The 19,660-nt window shown below is 34.6% G+C and overlaps 2 protein-coding genes and 2 long non-coding RNA genes across 5 annotated transcripts in view; 3 read left to right on the forward strand and 1 right to left on the reverse strand.

Annotated features, from left to right (window-relative positions):
* The window catches only part of LOC131048092 (receptor-like protein 19), a 1,491-nt gene extending 20 nt beyond the window's left edge, over nucleotides 1-1,471 (forward strand). Inside the window, exon 1 of the mRNA XM_057981951.2 lies at nucleotides 1-1,471. This exon is cut by the window's left edge and continues 20 nt beyond it. Within this exon, the coding sequence (XP_057837934.1) occupies nucleotides 194-1,471 (1,278 nt within the window). The 5' untranslated portion in view covers nucleotides 1-193.
* Nucleotides 1,472-1,746: 275 nt separating this feature from the next.
* On the forward strand, nucleotides 1,747-2,687 carry LOC131048091 (probable leucine-rich repeat receptor-like protein kinase At5g63930). The gene is made up of 2 exons (XM_057981950.1): nucleotides 1,747-2,526; nucleotides 2,643-2,687. Exons 1-2 carry the CDS (start codon nucleotides 1,747-1,749, stop codon nucleotides 2,685-2,687), a joined length of 825 nt encoding a protein of 274 aa, XP_057837933.1.
* A 23-nt stretch (nucleotides 2,688-2,710) lies between these two features.
* LOC131048094 (uncharacterized) lies at nucleotides 2,711-6,243 on the forward strand. The gene is made up of 2 exons (XR_009106360.1): nucleotides 2,711-3,055; nucleotides 5,742-6,243. It is a non-coding gene; the product is annotated as an uncharacterized LOC131048094 (long non-coding RNA).
* LOC131048093 (uncharacterized) lies at nucleotides 3,194-18,470 on the reverse strand. 2 transcript variants are annotated; one of them, XR_009106359.2, is made up of 3 exons: nucleotides 18,327-18,470; nucleotides 16,272-17,891; nucleotides 3,194-5,138 (listed from the first exon to the last, which is right to left on the reverse strand). It is a non-coding gene; the product is annotated as an uncharacterized LOC131048093 (long non-coding RNA). The 2 variants fall into 2 exon arrangements; XR_009106358.2 differs by having other exon boundaries at nucleotides 16,272-17,902.
* Between the last annotated feature and the right edge of the window lie 1,190 nt (nucleotides 18,471-19,660).

Raw genomic sequence — 19,660 nt, forward strand, 5'->3', positions numbered from 1 at the left:
ATGCGCATCAGAATGCTTTGTAGGTCAAATCGTAATGTGATATCACAGACTAGAAAGTCATAAGTAAAGAATAAATGGGCAAAATAGAAAAACTTTGTTGACACCAATCAACATCTCTTGTTTATTAATAATTCGTTGCTCTCATTTTCATTACACTGCAAAATTGCAAGTTGATACACAAACTCATCCTCCCATGGCCAACCTTTTTTTGTTTTCTATTATTACACTGTTTCTTCTCCACTTCTGCTGCGGTTGTATTGAGGCGGAAGCCCACGATCTTCTTCTCTTCAAAGCCGCCTTAAAGTACTCTTCTGGTTCCTATGCCTATCTGAGTTCATGGGAGAAGGGAACAGAATGTTGCCTCTGGGACGGCATCTCCTGTGATAACACCACCCACGTAGTCTCTGTTGATATTCACGGACTTGGAGGAGGAGTCATATCTCAGAGCTTGTGCAGACTCACTTCTCTTACAAGCATTGACCTCTCTGGCAATGGACTAACAGGTACTCTGCCTCCCTGTTTAGGAAACCTGTCTTATCTCATAAAACTGAACTTAAATGGGAATATGTTGAGTGGGAACATTCCGTTGTCCTTTGGGAACATGTCATTGCTCCAATACTTTGATGTTTCTAGTAACATTTTAGGTGGCAGTATCCCAGATTCCATGGGCAATCTCTCTTCACTGGAAACTATGCAGTTGTCTTATAATACTTTAAGTGGTAGTATCCCAGATTCCTTGGGCAATCTCTCTTCACTGAGACTAATGGATCTGTCTCATAACGGTTTAAGTGGTAGTATTCCAGATTCTTTAGGCAATCTCTCTTCGCTGGAAACTATAAATCTGTCCTACAATATTTTAAGTGGCAGTATCTCAGATTCCTTTGGCAATCTCTCTTCACTGAAAGTGATGGATCTGTCTCATAATACTTTAAGTGGTAGTATACCACATTCCTTAGGTAATCTCTCTTCGTTGGAAACCATGTTTCTGGGTTATAACACTTTAAGTACCAGAATTCCAGGTTCTTTGGGCAATCTCTCTTCACTGGAACTGATGGATCTGTCTCATAATGTTTTGAGTGGTAGAATCCCAGATTCCTTGGGCAATCTCTTTTCGCTGAGAACTATTTATCTGAACTATAACATTTTAGGTGGTAGTATCCCAGATTCCTTGGACAATCTCTCTACATTGAAACTGATAGATCTATCTCATAACACATTAAGTGGTAGCATCCCAGATTCCTTGGGCAATCTCTCTGCACTAGAGAATCTGTTCCTGGATTATAACACTTTAAGTGGTAGTATCCCAAATTCCTTGAGCAATCTATCTTCACTGAAATGGATGGATTTATCTGGGAACCAACTGAATGGAACTCTTCCCTCCTCAGCGCTACCCTCTTCACTTGAACAGCTCTCACTCTCCCTAAACGGCCATCAGATTATTCAGCTTACTTTCAAAAGCTTGGCAAATTAGAGTCGCTGTCCTTATCCGATTGTGTACTTAATATCAGCACCGCCTGGATTCCCCCATTCCAGTTAAAAGCCTTATCATTGACATCTTGTAAGATACATGGTCAAATCCCCTCATGGATTTCTACTCAATTCTCACTTGAAGAGTTGAAATTAGCTGACAGCAATCTTGTTGGAGAAATTCCCTCTTGGCTACTAGATATGAAGCTTTCATACATCAATCTCACAACAAATCATCTGGAAGGTCGCCTTTTGCTAAATAGTTCAGCTTGGAAGGGAATGACGGCCTTGGATATGTCTAACAATGCATTATGCGGTCAGATACCATTAGTTTGGCCTCCTCGTATAATACTATTGTTGCTCAATGACAATTTGCTGACGGGAAGTATTCCTCCAAACTTGGAATTAAGCTTTTCATTGCAAATTTTAAATTTGGCAAATAACCGTTTGAATGGAATCATCCCTCCAAGCTTAGCCAAATATCCCCAGCTTCGTATATTGAATTTGGGGGATAATAATTTGGAAGGTGTGATGCCGTCTGAGTTTGGTATGCTAAGTCAGCTGCTGTCACTAGTGATAAAGAATAACCAGCTGAGTGGAGCATTCCCTCCCTCAATATCAAACTGCTCATATTTAACTTTTCTGGATATTGGGCAAAACCTATTGAAAGGCGGTATTCCAAAGACAGTAGGAAACCTTTCAAAGTTGCAAGTGTTATCAATGAGGAAGAATTATTTTGAAGGCAGCATCCCTGCAGAAATTGGTCAGCTGAAGTATCTTCAAATCTTAGATCTTTCTTCAAATCGGCTATCAGGGTTCATACCACGCAGCATTTTCAGTCTACAAGCCATATTAGTAGAACCAGAAGAAGGATATATCATGCCTTATAAAATAGTCTATGATATAAAGTCCATGTATAACAATGAATTGAATATGAATTCAAAAGGCAGAGATGAGAACTACACATATATATTCTCCACCATGTCAGCCATAGACCTCTCAAACAATCAACTGAATGGCGATGTTTCTTCTGATTTGGGAAATTTGAAGGGGTTGAAGGTGCTCAACCTTTCTATGAACAATTTCCATGGCACCATTCCAAATAGTATTGTACAAATGAGTTGGCTGGAATCATTAGACCTTTCTACAAATCATTTTTCTGGACAAATTCCAAGGGACCTTGGATCTTTGAGCTATTTAGGGGCACTCAACTTTTCTAATAACAATCTTTCAGGCAGCATACCACAAGGAGGACACATGTCAACATTTACAGAATCGTCTTATTCAAGAAATCCAAATTTATGGGGATGTCCACTTCCAAAAAAATGCTCTTGGCCAGAATTTGCTCCTGCTCCTCCCCCCATTTCAACATCTACCAATGATGAAGATGATGAGGGAAGTGTGTGGTATGAGATTGGAGTGGGACTGTGTTATGGAGTGGGTTTTGCAGCTGTGGTGATGTTCATTGTAATAAAAAGGAATTGGGGACAAAAATTCTTTTGGGGAATTGATTTGGTATTGAAATTTGTATTTCCATGGCTGCGGAATTCTACAGTATGAACTATGAAGGGTTATTTCTTCTAATAAGGTGAGTCAAACTCTAGCTGCTACATTGATTTTTTATTTATTATTTTTTAGGTTTAAAATTTATTTATTATTATTTATTTAATAAAATTTTGTTATTTAAATTTTAGACTTATTGCAATGTTTTTTATTTCTCTTTGTATATTATGAATTTATGGATCGAACAATTTATTGTTCATTATTATTGTGAAATTTGTATTGTGATTAATTAATTATAATGACAGATAAATGTCTTTAAATGTGGAAGTACATCGCATTTTATCACACAAACATATGTTTAGTTAGATTTAGGTGAGAAAAGAACAGGTAATGCCTAAATTTATATTTAAATTTTAAAAAATTAGACATCTAATCTGCAAGTGCAGGATTGATATTGCACCCCTATATTATTTGGTCCCTAATACAAGAATGTTGAGATTAGGGTGGATAATGAATCTATGCAATGAATGTATAGATATGAATAATAAATGCATAATAGAAGTGAATATATCAGTTCTATGACCATCCATGTAGATAAGGTGTGAAATGTGTCGGAACGTGTGCATGTTGTCCCACTTGTATAGAAAGTAATGAGAAAATTATGTAGAGTATTTAACACATGAATTGTGGTTATTTCACAACCGTGTACCTTGTGTTAACACCTCATCTCTTTTACATTGTTTTCCTTCTCATTACCTTGCCAAATCACAAGTTGATAAACCCAAACTCTCATAGCCAAGCTATTCTTATTTTCGTATCTAATTGTTTCTTCTTCACTTTTACCATAGATATATTGAGTAAGCCAAGCTCTTCAAATTTTCAAAGCTCATTTAAATGACTCCCATCACTATCTAAGTTCATGGGAGCAAGGAAGAGATTGTCGCCTCTAAGATGATATATGCTAGAAGCAATGTGATAACACTCAATCAGTTGAAGACCATCATATCGCATTGCTTGTGCAAACTCTTGTTTCTTACAGGCATAGACCTCTCTTACAACATATTAAGATTTTTCTCACATAACCATCGCGCTTAGGTGGGTATAGCTTTAGTGGAACATGTCATTGTCATTTTGCAAGGTGTCTTTTCTTTCCTTGACTTATAAGAAAACAATTTGGTAGGTGAAACCATCCTTAGTACTATTTTTATGCTCAATAGGCTAACCAACCCTAGTGGGGTTTAACTTGCTTTCAACCAATTGAATAGAAGCATACCCCCTCTTACTCAAGTAATCTCTCTTCTCCAAGTTGTCTACTTGTGATAGCTCTCTTTCTAAGAATCAACTCCAAAAAAACATTCCCTTTTCTGTTTAATATCTCTTCTCTAGAATGGCTAAATCTTTTTAGAAATCAACTCGTAAGAAATATTCCCTCATCTTTATACAACATTTCCTTTCTCAAAGATGTTTCATACAATATTATAAGTCACAAAACGCTGAATTTAGAGGAATTGATTCTATCTAAATTTGATAAAATAAATAAACTATAACTATAGTGACAAGCTAAGTGGGTCATTCCCTCCCTCTATATCAAACTGCACAGAATTACAAAATTTATTGAAAGGCTACATTCTCAACTCAAGTCAGTAGGAAGTCTTACAAAACTACAATTGACAAACAATGAAGAATTATGGTTTTGAAAGGTAATACACTCAAAAAAAATTTGCATTTCCTCCAAATCTGGACCTTTTCAAATAGATCCTACCAAGAATTTGCCCACAACATTTTTAGTATACAAGCAATATTTGTAGAAACACAATAAGAATTTGCTATGGTTCAAATATACTTAGCACATGGTACTAAGGAGTTCATATTTAAGGATGGACTGAATACAATTCAAAAGGTGCTAATCTACTACACTTCACAAAATGTTGTCACCTATCCATGGGCTTCAATTGCTAAGCAAAGGACTGCACCATTATGCCAACTGTACTCTGACATGAATGAATATGCTTCAAAGGCCCAATTAAACACATACACATCAACATACTTTTGCAGAATATACCATATTGGATCCACTTAATGATGTGTTCATTTGCAATGGACTGGAAGATGATTATATTACACAGCGAACTGATTCTTGGAACTATAGAAGTTTGGTGATCGATCACCTACATGAAGAAATGAATCACTTAAAAGGAAGGTTACCATCATTGTCAAGTCAACAAAAAACCATAAAGACCAAGATATAAAACAAAAGAAGATTTCTTCAACCTCCATTTGAATCTTTATAAACCAAAAAACCATAAATGCACAAACTGCATGTACATAAGGCATGAAGTTCAACAAAAGCAATACTCCTAAATATAATCAAATTATCTCATATCTATGGCCAACAAGTCATTTGGGTAGTTGCATGAGGCGTTTCCCATATGGCATTGAGATGGTGTGCCTTTATAAAGATTCCTTTCACAATGAAATTCTTTTTTGTAATCCCCGATACTTTGTTAATACATTTTCTTTAGGCATTAAGCTGTAATTTTACAATTTCAACTGCTCTTTGATTCCATCAGAATGGCCATTGACATAATGGAAAAAATCATTTGAGAAAGTTCGTGTTTGTGGTTTTTAATAGTTTGCAAGTAATCTTTCCTAACTCTGTTAACTAGCGTATATTAATTTCCACTGAAAATTTCCTTTGACGCTGTGTCTTATTTGTTATCATATAATCTTGCTTCATGTGGCTCACCATAGCTCCACTCCTTCATTGACAGACTAGAGCTGATGCAATATTCACCGATGAGATTAAAGATGTTCCAGCAACAGTGGATGTGTTGTTTGTAAAGGCTGATGGTGTGCAAGGTGATGGTTTGGACAACTTAGCTTTATAGGTTAAGAAAGCATTCCATAATCAACTGAAGAGGCCTCGAAAGGAATTTGGTTATATAAGAATTTTTTTTTTTCTCTTCTGTGTTCTTCTCAAAAACTTGTATGGCATATTAATAAAGACACAACAATAAACAGCCACAAGCAAGTGTTTGTTTTCGCAAAGAAGTACGGTATAGGAAATGTTGGTCAAAAATAAATATATTTTATTGTAGTGGGTAATAACACTGTGAAACCTGACATACACTCTTGAATCGCAGATGGGTGACATATCATTTTTTAAATGTTACCCAGTGTAAGTATATTTTGAAAAAAAATTATTATTGGAGAATTTGATGGTGCTATCGATGAACTGGATCTATGAAATCAGAGAGTAGATTGGAAAATTCACTCAGAGGATAGAGGAACATTCTCATTTTGAGCTCTGTTGATGCAATCAAATTATTCTTTCTTATATTAAGTTTATTTATGAAATTTATTTTATTTATTCAGGTAAATTAGGAAATATGAAAACGTGTCAACTCTTTGATTGATAGGAATCTTTTTGTCACCTCTACATCATTCTCTCAATAAAAGTTAGGTGCCACCACTTCTTCATTAAGTTCACTCAACACTTATACTTCTACATGTTGATGCAGTCAACATATCAGTATGGCTAACTCAATATCTTTGGGACATTTGTCATCTTAATTAACACTACATAGTAGTCCATTTCTTTTGTTTTACACATCTAGGATCATGAATTTTAAAATTAGTTCCATCTTTCTATTTATATTTCTACGAAAATTCAGTTATTGCTAGTCTTCATTAAATCAACTTGGTAGTAAAGCAAGGCAATTTCAGTGTCAATTAATTCAACATGGATATTATTTATGCTTCTTTTAGCCTTGCAAATTGGATGTTTTTAGATCACTCATTATAGTGGTCTCCAAGAAATAGACTATTACATTGCATTTAGAAGGTACAAAATAGTTGGTTTAGGCTTCCATTTTATCCCCATCTAATATCGTGAAGTCAACTTACTATATTTTTCTATAAGGTTGGGTTTTGTCGTAAATGAATAGCTCAAATGGACTTTCCTATTTTGTGTAGAGTACTCAAAAACCTATTCAACTATAAATTTGTTAAATTTGAAGCAAGATAACCAAAAGTGAAAAAATTAGCTAGGAACTTTAGTGAAAGCATAAAAAGAGACTCAAAATTAGAGAATAATTGTATTCTATTAAAGGATGCAAATGTATAATGATGATTCTAAATTGAATTGCTCAAATGAGAGCTACAAGTGAGTATATATAGGATGTACACCATGAGAAGAATATGTTAAAAAAAAAGTGGGATAATAGTCATGTGCTCACAACATCTCCACGAAAGTAAGAAAGCACAAGTCACATGATGCAAGTACAGCCTACAAGTAGAAACTTGTATATAAACAATTTTATCATATCTAGGTGCATATTATGCAATATAAAAAAAATTGCAAGAAAATAAAGTAATGAACCAACAATCCCCATAATCATAGTTTAAGTAGATATGAAATATGGATAAATGGGTGTTGGCAAATGTGTGGCCATGTCAGTTACCCACGTACAAAATGACCCACATTGAGAAAAAGAGGACAAAACTGGTGCAGGAGCACCTAGTTTTGAGTGCATTTTCTACATTTTGGTGTGTTAGTTTATAGTTTGGTTTTGGATTGTGAATAAGGGACTACTCATAGGTCCACTTGTGTTTGTGATATGTATTGGTAGGTTGGATGTCAATGAGATCATGCATTTACTCAATTTTGGCTTGTAAGCCCTTGTAAGCCTAAAATGGCATAAAAGTGAATTTTGGTGTAAAACATCTTGAAAAGCCTTAATTGGCATTGAGACATGTCATGTTAGTGGTTTTTAGTCATCCTAGGTGGTTTAGAATGAGAAACAAAGCATGAAATGCAAAAATGCACTTTTTGGCAAAAGTTGTCAATGTTGCTTGACAACATTTTGCAACGTTGAGCAACTTTATGCAAGTTTGAGCAAATCGGTGGTTAAGCAACTGATGGAGAGTTAGTTAGGATCAAAATGGCATATAAATGCCCTGAGTATGAATGTAATGAGGTTGGTGAACGCCTGGAGCAGATCATATTATATTTTGAAGACCATTTTCCAAGTTTTACCTTGTGTTTTCTCAAATTTGGAGCAGCAATCCGTACTTCATGGATTGATTGCATTGTTGTTCTTTAATAATTGCTTTGTATATGTTCTCTTAGTGCTTAGGAAGCAATTGGATTAGTCTTTGTTGCAGGTTTGAATTGAGTTTTTTTATTTTGATAGCTCTCGGCTTGAGCTAGGGTTTGAGAGGCCCAAACATGGTTCCAGCTTGATGTCCTTTGAGTTCTTCTCAATAACCCTTGGGACTCGAACCATGGAACCTTTGTACAGTGTACATAGTCTTTGTTTTGATTTGGAAGTCATTGAAAGGCCAATGGACATCATTTCCTATGCGAGCTCAGTCATAGCCCGGTTAGGAAGTGATTGAGATTTTGCAAGTGTTTGCAGGGATGAGCAAGTTTGAAGTTGCCAAGTGTTTGGCATGAGAAAGTGGGGTGTGGAAGAGCCTATGTGAGAGTTTGGAGGTCTGGCAGATCAGGGAAGTCATTAAACCCTTGGAAGAAGACCAAATAGACCCAAAAACCCTTCAAAACAAGCCATTTTCGGGTTCCATACCTGTACGGTCAGACCTAGTTTCCTCACTTCATGAATCTTAAAGTTCTTCCAAAAGGGTACTCGGATCATGAATGAGTTTTCCTGGCTCTTTGGGAAAATTTTGAGTAAATCCACAAAACTCGATTAGGTAGGGCTAATTGGGGCTCTAGGGCTACTAGGCCTAGAAAATAGGGAAAAGGAAGAGCGATAGAAAAATGGATGAAACCCAAACACAAAACCAGTTGATTGGCCTTGTAAAACCTTATGGACACCTGCTACAACCCTTGCAAACATATGTTAGGATTTTGATAGAGTAAGGTTGGATTTATCCTTGTGAATCTCAACCATGCCTGAGCAACCAGTGAGCACATAATGATTGGGAGCACTCCTAGAGAGTTTGAATGTTTAGTTTGGTTGATAGACCAGTGTATAATGAAGGGAGCCCACTAAGACATCACTTGACTTCCTTTTGGAAAAGGATTGACTCTCTTTGAGTACCCCTCCCCATCACAAACTTATAGGGAAAAACTCTCTCCCCAAGAGAGGATGAAGAGAGTGTGGCTAGGTGACCACACTCAAAGGAATTGAGAAGGATAAAACTCCATGTGAGGAAAAACTCCCCTCGAATGGAAAGAAGGTAGACCATACAATTCCCCCTCAATTTGTAATCCCCTACAATGATGGTACATGTTCAACAATGAATGTTGAAGATGATCTATGAATATCGAACAGCATTCCTTCCTTAGGAAAAAAATAACACAAAGGTGTATGCAAGATATCTTCTTATTGTAGAAATGAATAAGGGGGGAAAAATTAAGATATACACTATAAACTGCTCAAATGTCACCATGTTGGTGTTGCGAACATTGCTACAATAAAGATAGGAGTTGCATGTCCAACTAGAGAAAGTGACATGATATAACCTTGGGGAAATAAATGTAGAACAAATTTCAACAAGGATGATGAGACAATAGATATGATAGAGTCATCATCAAAGAGGATATGATTTTCCTCAATGGTGTCCTCCAATTCTACAAGAAGGGACTCACAAAACAAACCTAAAAGGTTAGTCAAATACTCATCCCAAGGAGATATATCTAGAAGACTATGAATATGATCTTGCTCCACTAAATCATAGGAAACCCCATAAGAAGCAACATTAAATTCAAAAGAAGCAAGAGAAGATGAAGATGAGATCTTAATGCCTACCATCCAACTACATTGCTCATCCCTAGATTACATGTTCATACAAGATGTTTGAGTATGAACACTAGTTGTCTCTATGTATTTTTCCTTAAGACAAGAGTCCTCAACCTTCTAAATCTATGATAGGAATCATATAAGTTGAAGAATCAACAAGAGTCTCTATAGGAGAAGAAGAAGCATCAAGAGAAATCTCTATCTCATCACAACATTTAAGCTCTTCCTATTTAACAAGCATAATAGTCGTCTCATGATTATATGGTCAAAAAACATCAATATGTACAATACAATTCATAGAAGGATAGCCTAGGAATCAAGATTCATTCAAATCTCGAAACATCTTTGATATTTTAATCTAAAGGTCACCAAGGCAATTAATATAAGTGGTGTCCATCATGGTGTCAATGTTGACATAGGTAAAAATCAATCCTAGCATTATGATCAATCTTGTCATGCAATGTAAAATCTATTGATATGGAATACAAGGTTTGGGAACAAGTCTATATAGATAAGGCAAGAGATTAAGCCATCTAAATAGCTTCAAAAGTCCATCTCACCAAAACTTATAGTTCTCTTTTCTAGTTGATAATAGCTATTAGCTAGATACTTTTTTATAACAATGATTATCTCCTAAAATGAATTAAACAAATAACACACTAATAAAGATAAATAAATTACAAGATCATTACCCCCAAAATTACATAATCAAGAAAACTTCCAATAAATTATGATGACAGCACTTTAAATTTAGTACAATTACAATTGTCAATTGTCAAATCAATGAAGTGGTATTGATATTAATATATTACAAAAGCTAATTAGAGCATAATGTTGAAACTGTAATTTCTGATAAAATATAATAAATCAAAACTACATAATAAAAAATGTGTGAAAAGATATGCTTTTTCTAAAAAATTGCACTAAAAATAGAATTCGATCAAAACCAAGTACAAATTCCCAAAATGAAAATCGCTCAACATTAGCTATGATAATCTACAATTTTTGAAAAAATAAACATCAAAATTAAGAACCATTCACAACACTATGAATCTCTTAAAAAATTTAGCCTAGATAAAAAAATTGCTTTAAAAAAGATGCCAAAATGAGATGAATGAGGCCCCTAGAGATTGGGTACCAAAATCATAATGCAAATGGAGTGGAGGGTACAATGGGGTTAAGACCTTGTTAATGATAGCATAATTTATATGGACAAAATATTGCTCTAGATCTCAAAACTATCATTAGTTTATCTAGAACCACCATGAGCACGCAATACTACTATTTAAATGTGGGAAACTACTTGTCATAGAGCACAAAACAACTTTTGGGCATTACAATACTTATAAGGTTAGAAAATAGTTTAAAGGAGAACACTCATACCAAGTTTAAGAGTGCAAGAGCTGACACCAATGGCAAGGGAGTTATCATCATTGAGGAATTAAATTGTCCATGGTTGTAAAATCCATTGTCTGTAGGTTCGGATTCAAAGAGTACTTGGCAAGCTCAGCAGGTAATAAAAGTTAAAATTTCTTAAAAAATATATATATATTGCAAAATTCAATTATAAAATATATTAAATTTTAACAATTTCAAAAGAGAAAATGCATGGTTTTATAGCCCAAAAAAAAAAGTGAAAAACCTATTTTAATTAGCATTTTACTCATGTTGGCATTTTTAGCCATGTTTTTTCTCTGTCTATAAAGACTTGCAAATTAAACATGTAAAAACTCATCAAGCAAAAAAAACAGAGAGTACTCGGCAACTAGAAGAGTACTCAAAGTTTGCAAACTATATTAAAATCCCATTAATCAAACCCGATGGGTGATGGCTGGTATAGAGGCTTATGCCTATTAGTGCCCCATACTCAACAGTGGGTTAGCCCTATGGACTAAGCCAATACCCTACATATTATAAAAAATGATTCTACAAAAAAAAACCTCAATTTTGAAAAAATGCATACAAATTCCTTAAACCAACCCTTGTCATCATGTAGATTCACCTACATTATTCATGTATTAGAATAAGCCAAATGATTTTGTCTAATATTCTATGACACATAATATTCTCTACTACACATCCATAGGATAGGGAAAGGAAAAAATTTCCTTCTTGTCCATGTGTAATTTTCATGAATTAATAATTGATCTATATTTTTTGGGACTTTAGATCAATGTTCTACGAAGATGCATACTAGGGGAAACGTTCCCACACAGCACCACCACTTATGCCACCTCTTCTAGGGACACCATTGGGTTGCTTGCTATATGGCACATGCCATTACATACTGATTGCTACCTTTAACTTCATGAAAACTAGTTTGCCTTTCATGGGACACTCACAAAGATGTCATATTACAGATTTTGCCTTGACGATTTCAATTCAACTCCATTTTTATATCAGCACTGCCACCCCACCACCACTCCGCTGCCATCCCCTCACCATCCCCAAATTTAGGCCCTGCGTCCCCTGCGTCCCCCCGTCCACCCATCAAGAATCTCTGTGGAACTATGCTTTAGATGCAATGAAAAAAACAGGTTGATGAACTTTGGACTAGACCAACAAATGAAATGAATATGAAAAGATAATTTATAGGATCATAGCACTCGAAGTAAGCTTTCCAATAAGTATAATATTTAATATAGGTAATTTTATTATTATATTTATTTTCTATTTTCTAGTGAAGATAAGTTTTTTAGCAATTGTGAATATCTTTGTTACACTTACATTGAAAAATAGTAAAATAGAATTAAAAATATTGAAAAATAACCATCCTCTAAGTCTTGATGTTCTTATTTTAGCAAAGTAATAATAATAATGAATAAAAAAAGTTATATGGTATCAAAGTAATCTGAATTATAGTCAAACTCATTTCAAAAAGTTATAAAAAATAAATTATGCAATAGAAAACTATTAAAAAAAATCTATAATTCTATCCTTTTGACAAAGAAATTTATGTTAAAAAGTCACAAATTATTATTTTTAAATATATTTATAATCTACAAACAAAATCTCAAAAATCATTAGTTCATGATGCAGCCTAAGTTGGCCTAGTGGTGAACTTGTGCTCTTGAAAGAGAGGTCACAAGTTCAAATCCCACAAGGGGGTAAGGTATGTACGCCTCGTTTGTAGTGCAGTTAGATACCTCCCACAAGGAATACGAGGTAGTCTAATACTTCTCTAACCCATCTGTAGACCCATACATAGGTGGTTGGCATCGTGGACTATAAAAGACATTATCATTATCATTATGTCATCTTCAATTTTTTTACAATTTAGTTGCTACAAGTGTCATTGAGAATCTAGTAAAAATGTTGATTTCAGTGTCCTTTGGCCAAAAAGTGGGACATAGTAACATACTATTGTAGGATCAACCAACCATCAAGATGAGAGCTTGCACTTTCCCAAGTTAGCATAACCTATACAAATTAGATATAGACAACCATTTTGTCACACACATCAGTGTGGCATAGCCCCTAAGGATTCCTAGCCTTGATAGATAGATTTCCTAATGAAGAAAGGTTACACAAACAAAATAAAACACCAATATATATAATTTTACTCCAATCAATCAATTCGATATGTTAATAAAACATTGCTATGAATAAGGTTTTTGTACTACCTCTACATATAATGAATGGTCCCAACTATCAACCATCTTTAGTTACCTAAGCACTAAAATATCACCTATCTTAAACAACACACCTTGGACAATAACATCTTATAAAAATAAATTGTTGGAATCAAAGACAATACATAACATCATAGTCAATATAAAAAAATCTCATCGTATTGGACCATTAGATAGCAAGTACGAAAACATCTCCACAACGATACTTAAAAAATTATACAAACTTTAAAAGACATACAACAATAATTACAAACTTTGTTTAACCATGAGCTATAATTGAGTTATACATTAATAGTTGATATCACTATATCCATTAGAACATCTCTCTCTCTCTCTCTCTCTCACACACACACACACATATGTTATAGCAAAGTCAATAGCAATGGTGTCGCCATTAGACCATTTTTAATTCTAAACTATATAAATATAATCATTCTAATCACTTAATAGATGCCAAAATGTAATAGATGGGTTATTCCATCCTACAAGGCCCAAAGCAAGAAAATAGGTTTAGTCAACGATATTTTGCACTTAACATGTAATCCAAAAATAACTAAAGGGTTCAAGTATTCAAAGCTTTTGGAGAGAGTTTCAAAAAGGGAGAAAACAAATAGAAAATAATATCTTAGATGCTCAATGGTTAGATTATGCGAAGCTTCTCTATGCACGAAAATAAGAGAGAAATAGTCCTCCCATAATCAGCATTTCAAGTGAGCTCTTCTCAATGGAAAATATCAAACAAGGTATAAAGAACCTTGCCAGTAGTAAGGCTCAAGACATTGATGGGTTGTAGGCTGACTTTTTAAAGTGGGGAGTTGAGCACCTTGTTCCTCATATCAAAAAAAATCTTCAACAATGTCACTCAAAGCAGTTTTCCAATAGAGTGGACAATTAGCATGATTATCCCCCTTCACAAAAGTGGGAATCTCAATAACCCTTCTAACTACTATACTATTATGATCAATCCACTTCTCGGAAAGCTAAATTTGGGAGCATGATAGAGCATAGGAAAAGAAGAACAAAGAGCGAAAGGGCAAGCTGGATTTAGACCAAGGCACTCTATCATCAACCACTGCATCACTCTTAGACACCTCATCGAAAAAGTTTGGGGCATACAAGGAGTACAAACCTTTTTTGCTTTGTGGATTTCAAAAAAGGGTTTAACACTATGCCTAGGGACAAACTTTGGAGAAGAATAGAGGAACTCGGGATTCCGAATGAGTGTAGAGCGACAGTGCATAGGCTTTATGAGTAGGTTAGAGCTAAAATTAGAACTAAAGAAGGTATGTTTGAATGCTTTGACAATGACATTGGAGTTAAACAAGAATGCCCTCTTTCCTCACTATGTTTGGTTTATTTATTGATAAACTTGAAGAATGGTTAAATAGAACTATTGGGGAGGGCATCCAACTTGTAGAATATGTGGTGAAGTTGCTTCTTTATGCAGATGATCTTATTCTAATTACAAAAACTGCCCATTGTTTGAGAGAGAATTTGAAATCTTTAGAACTCTTTTGCGAAGAGGTCAAGATGCAGGTGAACGCTTACAAGACTAGATGATTTTTTCTTTAAATAGGAAGAAACAATAGGTTAATTTCATTTTGAGGAAAGTTCATTAGAACCAGCAGAGGAATACAAGTACTTGAGGATTGATTTTCACAATAGGCTCAGCTAAGAGACATGTAGAATGAAAATGATACAAGGTGGTTAGAGAGTTTCTTTTCTATTGTAAAACACATGTAGAAAAGCTAAGTTATGGGGATTGGAAAACCAAGAAAACACTTTTTGGTTTGTTGGTCACACCAGTTGTGCTCTATGGTTGTGAAGTCTGGGGGAGTAGCCTATCAAACCACAAATGGAAACAATTAGAAAAATCCAAAAGTATCTAATCACCAGTAGTCTCAAAGTCAAATCAATGATCCCCTATGAGATTTTGTTAGCTGCAGCAGGAAAGTTTTCGATGGAGGCTTCAGTGATAATCTATTTTCTAAGTTATCTAAAAAACATGTTGAAAACATGAATAAACATTGTTGGCCCAAAATGGTTGTTGAGGAGAAGTTAACTGTAGAAAGAAGACTTGGATGAAGCGGAACAAGTAGATGAGCAAATGGACATTAACTTGCAAAAATGCTCCAACACTAATGAAGAGATGAAAAGGTTTGTGTTAAAAAATTTCAGGACTGCCATGTAGGCAAAGCAAGTTGGGTGAAAAAAGCAAATTATGTTAAATAGTTCAACCCCACGTAGGAGCATGATGAAAACAACTATATGAGGGTGGCAATTAAGAGTAAGGCTAGATTTTTAGTGGCATAATTGACAACAGGGTCTCATCATCTTAGATTTTAGATAGGTAGATGGCAGACACACAAAAAGATTGGGAAGAAAAAAAATGTATTTTCTGCAACAAAGGGATGGTTAAAATTGAATGGCATACAAGAATATCCATATTCAATATGAAAACAACTTGAAAATAGATTGCTTAAATGAACTTTTTGAAAAAACGAGACTTCAAAAAACCAATGTCATGATCAAGAGTTATAATAAAAGCTGTTCTGATAGACAGCATTAAAATTCCTTCACTCTACCGTCATCTCCTCTAGGTCACTAATGCCAACGCCAGGTCGACTCTTCTCCCATTCATCAATTATTTCAATATTGACGACGTTACAATTTCTCTCCTCGTAAAATTCAACATAAAATGAGTGCAAAATCTGGTTTCATGGTGCGATCTAATTTTTTGTTTATTATTTTATTACTGAAATACGTTAATGACACAATCAATTTACTGTGCAACCAAAGCCTGGAACTTCCAAAAAGCATGATCAACAAACCATTTCTACCTTCCAAGAAACAACGAAATAGGAGCTTTTGAGATCTTAAAGCGTAAGGTTAACATACATACAAATTCAACGAAGGCCTGATTGTGGTTGGCTCCCACGTTGCATTTAGTGGTGACGATTTTGCCAAAGGGTTTACAGAGCTCCACGAGCTCCTCCTCCATGAATTCCCATGAAAGATTTCTGAGATGCAAAACCTTCGACGAGGGTTAGTATATCAAAACTGGCATTGACCCGCTGAAGAAGCCATTAAATCTATTCTAGAGATGTTTACTTCTATTGCATAAAACCTTGCAGACGATTTGCAGAGGGATTCTCCACAGCTTCTCAACGCACCTGCACATCCCTCTCTCTCGAAATTCCTCTATCCTCTCTGCTTCAATGGGCATCCAACACTCTGACAGAACACCCTTTCTCGCGCCATTTTATTATGCTTTGATGGGCGTCCCTAACCTCTTCAAAAGCTCTCATTGCGTTACCTAGCAGGAAGGATGCCGGCGAGGGTTGTGGTGTCTGGCTTTAGACTTGCAATTTGCATTTTGCCTAAAAGTTTCAAAATCTTTTAAACAAATCCGTTTTGTGCATACCCTGCAACAATGGTAACCCACGAGACCACATTTCTTGAGGCATTTCTTTCAAAATCCTGAAAGCTTCTTCCATAAACCACTATACTGCGCATATCCTGCAATCATTGCGTTCAATGAGACCATACTGTGCATATCCTGCAATTATTTCATTCCATGGCATTTCTTTGAGGGACTTCTTCCCTCCAACAATTATTGTGCCTCCATGCTTCCACCCTGACTCCTGGCCCCGGCCCGCCCTTCGGGTCTCCTCTCTGCGTACAATCTAAAAAACGGGTCAGGGGCTTTCATTCAAGCTATTAAATCCCCCTTAATGCATGCCCTTCCGCCGTCCCTTTTTGCAGGCGATTAATGCGAAGAGAGGGCTCCTGCAGAGGGAGAAGCTCGCAGCGAATAGGTGTTCAGCTCCACACAACATTGGGGATTAGCACGATTTTGAGGAGGTACAAACTAATCTCTACACAAAATGGCACTCCGACAAACTTTTAGAACGGCAAAATACAGTATGAACATGAAGATTTTAACTCTGAATATTTGATTTTTGAAAACCGTAGACTACCATTTTGTGTGATTTAACCGCTTCCTTTTCGGGACAGACCTCTCCATCCTCTCCTTATTGAGAACATTTAATTGCTTTTATTTGCCCTTCCGGCCCAGCCGTCTAACGAGGAAATGACTGACGTGGACGATGTGACACTTCCCAGAACTTGAACCCTGCAAACTTGACCTTTGCAGCCGAACCCAATCTCCAACAGTAAAGCCGAAAGAAACTTTCTCTAAATTAGAGGATTGTATCCTCAAGGGATCATGAGAGTCATGTACCTTCACAAGCATATACATATCTGATATCACTATCCATTATAAGTCATGTTGAATACTGGGGACTATAAAAAGAATTATTTCCATTTTCATTTTCACTATTGTCCCTTCCACAATACTCGGATCCCCAAATTTGAATTTGATCAAACTGATAACCTTTCTTGACAGCACATAATCCCCAACTTAAAGTTTGTACTTCAAAAATAACCAGTTGCATTCTGCACATCAATTACTTTCCCTCTGTCTTATCTCTCGCACAAATGCATCCACTGTTTCCAAAAGCTGCATTTGGGCTGTTCCAATTAATAAGAATTCATGAAGAGATGCATCAGACAAAAAAAAAATGTTGAATACATCAGAGAATCTATATGACAATGATACAAGAAGAAGCTGGAATAACAGATACATTCTTAAAGTCATCAAACATTATGACAATATCTTAGTATTCTAATTGCAAAATTTGATCATCAAGCTGTTCTAAGTATTGCTGAAACAACATAAGGATAGGGAAATTATCCAGGAACAACACTTATTCAGCATGGATTGTGGAAATTTTATGTATCTGATTATAAAAATATAGTGTCACTCTGATCTATTAAGATAGTAGCCTAGTTGATAAGTTTTAATCGGCCAAAAAATCAATAAAACAAGTCTACATCTTCAATGTAAAGAAAAGAAGTGCAACATCAAACGATGAATGGCTACAATTGAGCTTACCTAGAGAAAGCACAAGCATCTGCATTTGTAGGAGTTATGAAAATGATGGTAAGGTTGCAATTCTGAGCTTCTTGTACAGATAACTCTCTCAAACTGAATTTGGGCTTAATTATACCCAGTAGACTTAGCCATCACTACACATATGGCACTTAATTATACCCAGTAGACTTAGCCATCACTACACATATGGCACAAAACAACAAATGGAACCAACTGCAATTAAAAGATACATTCTATGGGAAATATACAAAACAAATTATTAATTAGTATTTTTTAATTATTTTTAAGGAAATTGATTAATTATTAATAATAATAAGAACACATTATATCATTGTTTTAGAACCATACTTAAAGCTTTATATACCTAATGGATGGATCTTTCCTAGAATTAAGAAAATGTTGGAGGAGATTAACTCGATAACAATTTATTAGTATTTGTATGATTTTTTTTAGGCAATCTTTTAGGTCATTAAAATAATATTATATTATTGATTTATTGATTTTGTTTTGTTAGTGCACACATACACTTATTGACTTTCACTATTAAGTTTAATATTCATAATTTGAATAATCAATTTAAAAAGATTAAAAAACATACACTATTATTTTATTTTATTATTTAAAAAATTCATATATATATATATATATATATATATATATATATATATATATATATATATATATATATATATATATATATATATATAATTTTAGAAAGTGACAATAAATTACATTTCAATAGCTATTTTCAAATATATTAACATATGCATAGTTAAAATATTAGTAAAATATTAATATTTGTTTGTTAGAGTTACATTTAGCATTGTAAAGTATTTTACCTTTGTAAATTCTCTATAATAGCTTTAATTAAGTGGAAATATGATGAAAAAATAATAATCTTTCTCAACAAAAAAAAATTAATTTTTTTTCTTTTTTTTTTTTTTAATTATTGGATTAGTTATGACATTTATCATGTTAGATTCATGACAAGAAATATTAATTAGTTTTTTTTTTAAAATTTATTTAAAATATTTTATTAATACTTTTTATTGAATAATTATTGTATTTTGTAATAGTAATATAATAAATATTTTCCTTATGTATAATAAATAATAATCAATACCATAAAAAAAAATGACTCTGCAAGCGAAATATCGCTGCAACGCCTCAGCATCCTCTACTTTGCTATCGAGATCATTGTTTGGCACCTTTCTGGGCTTGGCGAATCGCTTCTTTGTTCTGGCTAACAACCTTCAGGCCGAGGGTCCTATTAAGGCAGCATCACGGACTCATGAACAACAGGCTTTCTTTGCGAAAACCAAATATGCGTTGAT

This window comes from Cryptomeria japonica, chromosome 10 (genome assembly GCF_030272615.1).
Source record: "Cryptomeria japonica chromosome 10, Sugi_1.0, whole genome shotgun sequence".
Lineage (NCBI taxonomy): Eukaryota > Viridiplantae > Streptophyta > Pinopsida > Cupressales > Cupressaceae > Cryptomeria > Cryptomeria japonica.